Below are 11,622 nucleotides of genomic sequence, written 5' to 3'. Positions count from 1 at the left end.
TCTGTATCAAATGGATATTGATCAAACACCTAGCTTCAGACTTTTTAGAATCATATAGTAGAGTTTTATTCCGTTACTATATCAGTAACAAACAATATTTTTAGCAAGTTTTAATAAAACTACACTGGTTGTGATATCTGTTTCATATAATACCAGTATTTTACACATAATAACAACCGATAAGTTATTTTCCATATCATTATGTTAAACATTACAAATACCTTGGAAATAGAATATATTGTACATAAATTAATATTACAACAATTGACAATCTTATAACTTATACATATGTAAGTTATATAAATTATAGACACACATACGTACATATCATTATGTGACATATCAGTTAGGCAATAACATTGTATCTTTAGAATGTTAGCACCACATTGTAGGTACTACAATCTTGTATATATAATGATTTCTTTTATTACATAATAAATATATATTAAAAAAATAATAATATATATAGTTGTAGTTCATTGAATTCTGTTTATAATGTTAGTGTTTAAAATCTAATATTTCTGATAAATTTTATATATTCCTATAAAAAAGAAATATATATTTATTATTAAAAAATAAAATATAAAATAGTATTAATATTTTAATGGATTTAATGCTCTTTATGGAAAACATAACTATCTTATTTAAAAATTTGTTTTATAAAATGATTTAAAATATCCATTTCCATCTGAACCTAAATATTCAGGCCAATTCTGATGCAAAGATATATTTTTGCAACTTTGATTGGGTAACATATCTTCTGGACACATACATTCTAATTTCATCCTATATATTGTCATTTGTCCCAGGGAAATCTTTAAATCTTTTTTGTTGCTCGTTTCCAGATTTGCTTTATAATTGATACCTCGTTCACCTAAACATTCTTTAATAATATCATCATTTTGTTTATACTGAAAATTTTTTTCGGAAAGCAATGTTTTCCAATGAATACAATTAAAATCTTCTTGAACTAATATTACAGATGCCTCAGAAGACGGTAACCAAAATGTAGAGAATACTAAATCAATAGAACTTATTCCTTCTGTTTTTAAAATAGATGGTAATAATATTCCAGTTGGTGGTTGTTTTTGTATACCATGTACTGAATACATTTGATTGTTAGCTTTTATATCCCGCTTTTTTTTTTGTTTTTTTAATTTTGATCCAGATTTATATTCTAATTTTAATTTTAAATCTATGCCAGTATCCTTTTTCTTATTCTGACCTTCCAATGATCTTTGTTTAGGAATTTTTTTTATAGCAACAGCTTCTTCTTCTTCTTCTTCTTTTAGTGCAACATTAAAAATCTGACGAGTGTAGGTTTCTACATCCTAAAAAAAATTTTTCTGTACTTTTTTCCTATAAAATATAATTTTTAATAATCTTATTACAAATTAATAGTCTTACTATAAAAGTTTGATCAGTTGTTTCTTTTGTTTTATTTGCGTCATAATGCAACAAATTAATTGTTCTTTTACTTAATATTTTAGTTTCTCCATCACTTGCATTGTTTTCAATGTCTAAGTTATGAGAGGTTTCATGTGTACTTGTCTTACTATTCGTAATGTCCGTTTCATCATTACGCATCATATTTTTTCGCATAGAATTATTTATTCTCTTATCAAATTGATTAGTAAATTTGAGATTATTGTCGCTTCTTTGTTCTCGTACTTCATCTTCTTGTTGGTAATCTATTGGCTGTTCTCTTTGTATGTTAATTTTATTATTCTCATCATATAACAAATCAAAATCTTTACTTGCTTGTATAATATTCTGAGTCCATTCATTCTCATTTTTCAAAACATTATTTTGTCTACCAATAGGAGTAAATTTTTTCTGTTGTGTGTATTGTTCGTAAGTTTCATGAGAATCTTCCTGTTCTTGTTTGGAACTATCTTTTTTATTTTTATCTTCATATATTTTTGGCGATCGTTCAGATACAAAAGGTGTATTTTCAGGTAATTCTATTCTAACATTCATAGAATTATTATATTCTAATGACTTCCAGTCTTCAGAAAAATATAATGATATACCAGGTGGTCCAACATGTTGGCTTAAAGCATATAAATTTGTAATTAAAGTAGAGTTAAACCGTAGTTTACAAACATCAGCGCGTGATTCAGATATAAAATCTTCACTTCTTAAGAACTGATAATTTTCTTTAATTCCTTCATAGTTTAGACAATCAACTGACCAATATAAAAACCAATCATTCCCAAATCCTTCAACGGTAACAGATAGGCCAGACATTTCTCTACTTAAACTATCTTCTATTGGTTTTTCTAATAAAGATTTGCCAGTTTTTCCATCTATGATTGTTGCAACTGTGTAGTAATATGTTGGAAAACCCGAACCTATCTGATGTTTTACCATAAAGTCTGGAATATTATCATCATTATAGTAACCAGGAATCGGTATACTTATTATTTCAGAATTAGGTACTGTATAATTCCAAATAGGTTCAAAAGTTAATCCATTATAAACTATTATTGTAGAGTTAAACATAGCAGCAACAATATCTTCAATTCCATCTAATGTTACATCTACCAAAATTGGAGGTAGCAAAGTTCCTTTTCCTGTGTTATGGTGAAGTTTTTGTAGTTTCTATAACATACATATAATTGTATAATAATCTATTTATAAGTTATCTTTAAATATTTAAGGAACTTACCAAGTTATTATACATTAAATTCGCTTGAGAAATTACGTACAATCCACCCGATTGTTTTTTACTACTAGTAACAACGACAAAAATATTTTCTCCATCTGGATGGACTAATTTCTGAGGTGCTAAAAACAATTGCTCTGTATCTGGTAAAACTGAACTGTGTATAATATTTCCATTGATTCCTGATATCATAAGAATTTCACTTGAATGAATTTCTCTTGATTGTATAGTGTGTGATGCAATAATATCTCCAATGTCATCTCCATCAACATCAGCAATAAATTTAGCATCATAGATATCTGAGAGTTTCCATTCTTCTGAAACTGATAAATCTCGAACTGGTGTTTTCCATATACTAGCTCCATTATAGCCATTAACTGCATGAAGTATTCCACCTCGACCACATATAATACAATCTTTAATTTTGTCATTTGTTAAGTCTATACCACAATCAACTGAAAAAATAGCATGAGTCGTCCAATGTACCCAAAGGGTATCTCCTGTTTTTCCATTTAAAGCTAGAACTCCGCCAAAACATGGAACTTGTCCATCAAAGTAGAATGCACAAATATATTCTGAAATGTCCATCATATCCAGTCCTGTATATCAAAATAATGTTACTGTTTACTATAATTAAATGTAAATATTACAACTAGATATATTACAAAAATGATATACCTCAAAAACTGAAATATTTGGCAAAATCATAAAACTATAAATCTAAGACCTGTAAATCAAAAGGTAAATATACTAAAAATTTAATACTACTAAAACACATAAAAAATTATTTTAAGAAATTAAGCTGAAATACACTTGTTCAGAGATAAGAACCTGTACTAAATCCAATAATAATATCTTCAACTCCATCACCATTAACATCATTGCTTCTTATCGGTGATTCAGATGTTAATTTTGGAAATGATCTAGTCCATAAAATCTTTGATGCAAGAGATGTGCATGGTATTTCGTTAGATTCATGTAATGAATCTTTAAGATCACGTGATAACCAAGTTTTCAAGATTGACATTCGTCCAGGAATTATATTTATGGCATATATGCATAATATAATTAAGCCTAACAATATTATTAATCCCATAAGACCAAAGCCAGTCCTATTTAATAATCCATATGTCGCAAAATTATATGACCTTTTACGTCTTCTACGAGGTGCCATTAAAGGCTGTTTAACTCCTAAATCATCATCTAATTTGAAGCCATTTTTTCCATCTCTAATGAATACCTCATCATCAATATCTGTTAAATCTTCATCATCAAAACCATCTCGTTCAACCAATTTAGGTAAAATTGGATAAACAGCAGACATATTGTTCACCTATAAAATTTTTATATTCTTAAAAAACTACTTATAAATTATATAATAAAAACGTATATTTTTTTCCAAATAGATGTAATATAATTAATAAAATGATAAAAGAAAATGCATTAACAATACACAACTATTTATGTTCCTGAATATTAAAGGCAAAAGATATTTACATTCGTTATTATATTTATAAATATACGATAGGAATACACTTATTAAAATAACAAAATGTGAGATTCAGTAAAATTAAAACATACTTTTTATTTACGTATTTTTGAAAGATTCTGGTTTCAAATAACAAGCAAATAAAATTTGTTCACTAAATTTTTCAGAGACGTCGTATGAGAATGATGCAATAAATATACATATTATACTTAAGGGTTATTCATACTCATATTCGTATTGAACATTAACATTGAGATACATTTACAATTTTAGTAATTGATAACTTGAAACATTATTAAGAAGCATAATTAATTTGTTGAATATTGTAATTTATACAAATAATCTATATAAGTTATACATGAAAAAGTTTACCAGTTAAGTAACGTTAATAGAACTTGTTATATTAAGAATTTTAAGATACATAAATTTGATCTTATAAATTAGAGAATTTATTCCAAAATGTTTAATTGATTAAATTAAAAAGCAGCTCTTAAAAAAAAAAAAAAAAGACGGAATATTATGGAGTTATATTATACATATATCTTTAAATCTAAATTTAAATGGACCAAGAGGACAACTATTCATCTTTCCTATTATACCAATATATTAAACTATAATTAAAAAATTTAATTATAGTTATTATTCGTTCCTAGGGTATTAAATCTGATATAATATTTCTCTACATTCTACATCATAAAAGAAACTTGGTTACTATTGTTACCAACTACCAACTATAACAGATTGAATTCGTGCTTCTTCCAGTGACCGGCAGCGTGTATCACCGGTGGATATTAGTTAACATAAAATGTCGTACACTAAATTCAATTTTTCATTTTATATCACATGCTGTTGCTTATCTTTGGGTCTCGTAAATGCAAATGCTCAGACATCGTCGAAGAACTTTTTCGCTGAACAACTTACCGAAGAAAATTGGGATCGTATGCTCATCGGAGAATGGATGGTGGAATTGTAAGTTGAATTGGTTCAATGTCGTTAAATTTGATGGCGTGTCGAAAGTCATATTGAAAACATTTGTATATACGTATGTTAATGTTTTATTTGAAATTGTATAAAATCTATAAGTTTTATAAAAGTATTATAAAAGACAAAAGAAAATTTTTATTGGAAGCAAATTGGAGATATAAGGAGGAAGCTATAAGAAATATTTTATTGAAACCTATTTGTATTTTAAAATAATATATGTATTTATAACTAGACTATTTTGTGATTTAGCTATGCTCCATGGTGTCCTGCTTGTAAAACATTGGAACCAATTTGGGAACATCTTGCTGCACAAAAGGAAAGTTTAAATATCAATGTAGGAAAAGTTGATGTGACTGATTCTCCAGGACTTAGCGGAAGGTTTATGGTTACAGCTTTGCCAACAATATATCAGTAAGATTTTTTATTTTGGAAAAAGAATAATATGATTTAAAGTTCTAAATATTTTTAATTACATTTTAATATTTCCTCTAGTGTTAAAAATGGTATATTTAGGCAGTATAAGAGCCCTAGAGATAAAGATTCATTAATTGAATTTGTGTCTGAGAAAACTTGGGAAAAGATTGAACCAATTCCTGGCTGGAAAAGTCCAACATCTATTCAGATGTCTGTTATTGGTCAATTCTTTCAAATCTCACAAGTATTGCGGGTGAAGATTTAAATTAAATGTTAATGGGACTAATATAAATTTTAAATGCATTATAAAACAATTTGATTATTCTTATAGGGAATACACAATAGGTTTATGGAAGATTTTGGATTACCTACATGGGGAAGTTACTTGATTATTGCCATTGCTACCATTGTCTCGGGTGCAATATTGGGATTGGTAAGCTTGAATAATAAAATTGAATCATTTAAACTAAAACTAGTGAAACTAACTGTTACTTATATCTTGTAGTTTATCGTTTGCTTGATTGATTTTATATATCCACCGAAACCTGTGGTGCTTCAAAACAAAAAGAAACAAAAAGATGGATCAGGTGGATTTATGCAAGAGAAAAGTATACGGGATGAAGAAATTGTTGAACATGTTAAGGATGATTTAGTAGATGAGGAATCAGAGCAAGAGGGATCAGAGACAGAAGAAAAAGAAAAAGATGCAGATAAAGATTCCAAAACTGAACCAAGCAGTCCAAATGTTCGTAAACGTAAGCCACGTAAAGCTGATTAGACATACTAGTTTATTGTATGTAAATATCTAATGTCTGGTAAAAATGACAAATAATAGCACATTTTAATGTTAATCCATTTTGGTAAATGAGAATAGCAAGAGCAATACATAAATATTTTATGTGTGTCAAAAAATGTTAAGGGTTTGAGCAAAGATGGAAATAATCGATTGTATTAATAATTTAGAGTTATATGAAGCATACAAAATATTTTCAAATATGACAGCTGAATTTCAATATTGCATAAAAAATTTTAAATGCAAAATAACTAACCTCAGGTATCGTTTTTAACATTATAGAACATTAATCACACATAATACTAAAAAGTAAGATTCGGAATATTTTACTGTAAATTTATAATATCATCGCTTCCAAATACAAAGAATCTTTCCTTGCTTGTACGTATTAGATATTGTGTCACAATTATTATTGTATTACTATTATTTTTACTAAACTTTTGGTATTATAAAATGATAGAATGATTATTTTTTTCAACAGCATTTCATTACATTTTTTTTAAGAATTTTCACATAAAATAATCTAAATGTTTGTTAACATAGTTAATTTTAAGTAATTAATATATTTTTTCCTGTACAAATTTTTTATTTATAAATTCTATATACCATATTACAAAACAACCATGTATTATTTATACATACATACACTGTTTCTCCCATTTTTCTTATTTTTTCAGATTTCTTATATAGTTAAGGATTTATTAGATAGCTTTAACATTTTTTATATGATTGTATTGTACAATGTATTTTCTGCTTTTATAAAACTGCAAATTTTGTATACAACGCTAAATGCACTTCTTAGAAGAAGAAATTCGTTCGAGTTAAATTATTTCATAAAATTATGACTGCAAGTTATAAGTTTTTGATATATTGTAAATTGTACTCATAAAATTTCGTAGTCTTAATTAATCGTTACACTTTCTTTTATATTTTCTAATACAGAAATAAAGATATTAATATAACAACAAACCTCGTAATTGTAAATAATTTTTAATAACTACATGTAACTCATTGTATTCAACTATTATAATGGTTATTTAATACGAAACGAAATTTTAGGTTATTGTACATGTGGCATATGCTAAATCAAGTCAAAAACATAAGCTTAATAAAAATATATGAGACACATTGCATTTATAATATCTATAAATAGTTTATCATACGTTGTAATTATTTTAGAAGTATTAAATGTCTTCCATGCATGTTACACATATACATGCTTCAAGAGAAAATAATATTATTGATCATAAATATATTTAATTACATTTTGTTGTATTAAATTAATTTACAATGAATATATTAACTGGAGTTTAAATTTCAGACAGATATACATATATTTAAGTAATACTGCTTACATTCTTTGCATAGGAACTACACGTTTACATAAAAACTGTTATATGAGGAAACAACTTTCAACTAGATAGTACAAAAATTGTAATGCTAACTGCCTAATAAATGCATTATGTAATAATTATGTCTTGTTTGTTAAAATTCATAGATTGAAATTTCCTGTTATGCTTATAAAATATTTAGACAAAAAAAGCAGTTGTACTTTTATAAGTACCACGTTTAAATATTAAATAATATATATACATTAAACACATTTAACAATGATATTACTAATTACATTATACATATATAAAAACGCTATCTAGTTAATAGTTGCGCTAATAATTTGAAAAGAAATTATTTATGCTTTATAAAAATTGCTATTATTTATAAAAATACATATATACATATGAAACAAAACCAAACCTTTCTTATAACGGAAGTGACGTGAAAATATAAGATTTTATTTTATTTAATTACGCACTATTTAATTACATATATATCGTTATTTGCACTTTAAAAAATATTGTTTTTAAGAAATATGAATAATTTAAGAAATAAATGTCATAATATATAACAAAAGTATAATAAAATATGAACGCGCATGCGTAATTTCTGCAAATCGAAATCGGAACTGTACGCTTCTAAGCAGATATATGAGAGACGCGTGCTAAAGCTAACCTCTATAGTTGCAGGCACGACCACGTTTTGATAGGTAAGTTGGTTTAATTTCGTAAAACTAACAAAGTACGTATCTCTGTATCTTATATGTTATTTTAATCGAAGTAATTATTGATTATTAATTAAAGTAAATGTAAAAACTAAATGGATTTGCAGTAGTAATTTCAGTTTTAGTTGCAATTATATTGTTAACCATATATATATATACATATATATATATATATATGCATACAAGTTCATATTTTGTTAAAATATTAAGTATATATATCATGTTTTAATTAAAATGATTGGAACATAAATTATATATATACTATATGAAATATGTTGAATAGGAAATTATACATAACAAGTAGATAAAACTTGTTCTCAGTATATTTATCAGAGACAAGATTTAGCTCTTTTCTTCGTAAAAGATGATCGCGTCCTTGATTTCTTTATTTTTCATTTACAGCAAATCAGTATTTATATCATATAGGGCAGTAATGGCTAAAGCAAATATGGTTAAAAATATAAAAAAACGATCAGCGAGCGTGTCTGAGATAACTGAAAAAAAAGCAGAAACATCAGGATATCTCAATAAAGATTTTAAGAAGAAAAAAACAGAAAATGGAACTGTGCAAAATGGACAACCAAATAAGCAAATTACTAAGAATTCATCTAAGAAATTTAAAAATGAAAAGAAAAATAATGATTTAGGAATTGTTCAAAATCCTAAGAAAAAGGAAACAAATGAATTTAGTTTGCAAAATAGTAAGAAGAAAACATTAAGTACAGCGGAACTATTGAAATTGAGACAAGAATACCGTAAGAAACGTAAAGAAAATAGATTGTCGCAAACATATTTGTTACCATCTAATTTATCTGTTGAAGACATAAAAAAGAGAATTGGATTAATAGAAAAACGAGAGGAACTCACAAGAAGTGCTAAGAGGAAACTAGCAGCACTTAAAAAAAGGTTACGGGTAGAGGAGGGAGTAGGCAAGGTAGAAAAGGGAAAGAATGAAAAGCCAGAAATTGTGAAACAAAAACAAATGCAAAATGCAAAGTCGATGCAGGAGAAAGTGGATGTGAAATCAAATAAAGAGAGTAAAAAGAGAAATGCTAAAGAAAGTAAAACTCTTTTAAAGCAAAAAAATGAGGAAAATGATGACAATGATGAAGAAGATGAGGAAAATGAAGATGATATTGAGATAGATGATGAATTAAGTGAAGATGATGATGGAACTGATGTAGAAGAAGGTGATGAGGATGATGACGATGACGACGACAACGATGATGATGATGAAGAAGAAGAAGAAGAAGAAGATGATGATGATGATGATGATGATGACGACGACGACGATGGCGATGAGGAAGAAAAGGGTGAAAACAAGAATAACGAACAAGAAAAAGATAATGAAATCAAAAAAAGTAATGTACAAAAAGGAAAAGGGAAATCTGCAAATGTAGAAGAAGATGGCAAGAAGAAAAGATATGTCCTTTTTGTAGGAAATTTGCCATATAAGTAAATATATATATATATATACATATATATTTCTATTTCTCTTATGCAAAGCGTATACATATATATTCATGTACATATTCTAATAATTAAATTCTTATATTTTAGTATTACTAACGAAGAACTTAAAAAACACTTCTTAACTAAGGTCAGTGAAGTAGTCGATATTAGGATACCTAGGAAAGATGCAAACACAGCACGTGGATTCGCTTATGTTGAGCTGGCCAGTAATACAGATTATGAGGTAATTTTATGTAGTAATTAATACTTCGTTTATCTTAAGTATTAGAATTAACCATCTGTATATATTTAATTACACATTATTATACTTATTTGTTAACAGAAAGCACTTTCATTAAATCATTCATTTGTTGATGGAAGAAGGATAAATGTGCAATATTCTGGACCTGACAGGAAAACAGCTGTTGCAAAGAACTTTAAATTACATGCTCTGCAAAAGGCAGGAAAATTTGCAGGTGGAAGGAACAGATATAATCAGAAATATGCAAATAACAAGGGAAAGCAAAATATGCGAACGGTGAAAACATAATTGTTAAATCAATAGAAGTAATTTGAAATAAATGTTTAAATCTATCTTCGCTATTTCCCTATTTGGACATTTAGAATTAAGTTTTTTTATGTAATCAATATCACTGATTGTAAAGACTTACATGTTGGATAATACAGATAAAAGTTTTATCTACTAGAACATGTTTAATTTGTTTATGATATTAACCCAACTTGCATGAAATTATCGTCTACTTCGGAATAAAATCATCATACATTTATCGGAACAAAAGTTCAACTTCATATGTTAACATAAAAAGAGATTACTACAAAATTTATATCTAGTAAATATATAAAGAAATGTGGTTATTTTTTTTTATAGGAATTCTAATATTGAATATTGTAACTGAGGAACTGTAGCTTCAATTTATAATAAAGAAAGGTTAGAAACGAATTTTGACAAGTTATAAAAAATGTCTAAATCAGAAATAATAGATAAAACGTTGCAAGATGAGATAAATAATTCTCTAGATTTTGACGTAACGATTCCATGGCCCAAAGAATTAACAGAGGTACTATTTTTGAATTCGTTGCAATGAGTATTTTATAAAATAATTATAATTGTAAAATAAGTGTAAAAAGAACTTATATCTTTAACACATCACAGGAGATTTTACCTGATCACATCATATTCCCAAAAGAATTAAATTTATTTTTAAGGAATCGGATACAGGTAATTAGGATAAATACAGTTTATACATTTATCATTCTTTCAAAATGACATTTATAGGATATATTAAATATATATATGTATAAAAAAAAATCGATTTCACCATAAAGTGAAATTAATATCGCAAAATAAATAACAGGATTTAATTGCTGAAAATGGTTGTCTGCGTCGGGCACTCGAAGAGACGGAGGAGAAAATTCACAAAAAGCAAGGAATTGCAGAATGGGGGCATTCAACAATTTTAGGAAAACCTCACGAAGTAGCAACAGCAAAGATCATCGAGCTCAGCAGAAAATGTCGAGAACAGACAGCCGAGATTGAAGTTCTTAAATCAAAGTGCAAAAATCTAGAAGTGCATTTAACTAACAAAGAAACAGAATTAGAAAATGAGCGACATGAAAGGAGACATTCGAAAACTGATGACTCCTCTCAGAAGAGTGAGTTATATTAAAGATTTTTCAGTCGTACACGACATTTTTATACTGTTACATTCTTCCATCATCGTTCCGTCGTATTATGATCGAGA

At 27.1% G+C, this 11,622-nt stretch overlaps 2 protein-coding genes across 5 annotated transcripts; one reads left to right on the top strand and one right to left on the bottom strand.

The window, feature by feature from the left end:
* Positions 1 to 34: 34 nt before the first annotated feature.
* LOC117156841 (uncharacterized) lies at positions 35 to 7,742 on the bottom strand. 4 transcript variants are annotated; one of them, XR_013058827.1, is made up of 6 exons: positions 4,250 to 4,401; positions 3,500 to 4,001; positions 2,672 to 3,267; positions 1,408 to 2,604; positions 325 to 1,331; positions 35 to 221 (listed from the first exon to the last, which is right to left on the bottom strand). XR_013058827.1 is itself a non-coding variant. In XM_076620173.1 (5 exons), exons 2-5 carry the CDS (start codon positions 3,990 to 3,992, stop codon positions 645 to 647), a joined length of 2,973 nt encoding a protein of 990 aa, XP_076476288.1. In that variant the 5' UTR covers positions 3,993 to 4,001; positions 7,704 to 7,742; the 3' UTR covers positions 35 to 644. The 4 variants fall into 4 exon arrangements, 3 of the variants coding, with proteins under 3 accessions (XP_076476288.1, XP_033190125.2, XP_033190135.2); XM_076620173.1 differs by lacking the exon at positions 4,250 to 4,401 and adding an exon at positions 7,704 to 7,742 and having other exon boundaries at positions 35 to 1,331; XM_033334234.2 differs by having other exon boundaries at positions 35 to 1,331.
* On the top strand, positions 4,893 to 10,568 carry LOC117155516 (uncharacterized). Its single transcript, XM_076620006.1, has 8 exons — positions 4,893 to 5,126; positions 5,391 to 5,552; positions 5,634 to 5,808; positions 5,887 to 5,988; positions 6,061 to 6,332; positions 8,810 to 9,862; positions 9,968 to 10,103; positions 10,203 to 10,568. The coding sequence occupies exons 1-8, from the start codon at positions 4,963 to 4,965 to the stop codon at positions 10,407 to 10,409; spliced, it is 2,271 nt and encodes a 756-aa protein (XP_076476121.1). The 5' UTR covers positions 4,893 to 4,962; the 3' UTR covers positions 10,410 to 10,568.
* Positions 10,569 to 11,622: the final 1,054 nt, after the last annotated feature.

Source organism: Bombus vancouverensis, chromosome 7, assembly GCF_051014615.1.
Source record: "Bombus vancouverensis nearcticus chromosome 7, iyBomVanc1_principal, whole genome shotgun sequence".
Taxonomy (NCBI): Eukaryota; Metazoa; Arthropoda; class Insecta; order Hymenoptera; family Apidae; genus Bombus; species Bombus vancouverensis.
The sequence above is the reverse complement of the archived record's forward strand: the minus strand, read 5'-3'. Positions and strand labels throughout refer to the sequence as shown.

Coding starts and splice junctions, on each gene's coding strand:
- LOC117156841 (XM_076620173.1), bottom strand. CDS start 3,992: ATGTCTGCTGTTTATCCAATTTTACCTAAATTGGTTGAACGAGATGGT. Junction 3,268..3,499: donor TATTATTGGATTTAGTACAG/GTTCTTATCTCT, acceptor TTTGATATACAG/GACTGGATATGATGGACATT. Junction 1,332..1,407: donor CAACTGATCAAACTTTTATA/GTAAGACTATTA, acceptor AATTTTTTTTAG/GATGTAGAAACCTACACTCG.
- LOC117155516 (XM_076620006.1), top strand. CDS start 4,963: ATGTCGTACACTAAATTCAATTTTTCATTTTATATCACATGCTGTTGC. Junction 5,809..5,886: donor AAATCTCACAAGTATTGCGG/GTGAAGATTTAA, acceptor TTATTCTTATAG/GGAATACACAATAGGTTTAT. Junction 5,989..6,060: donor CGGGTGCAATATTGGGATTG/GTAAGCTTGAAT, acceptor TATATCTTGTAG/TTTATCGTTTGCTTGATTGA.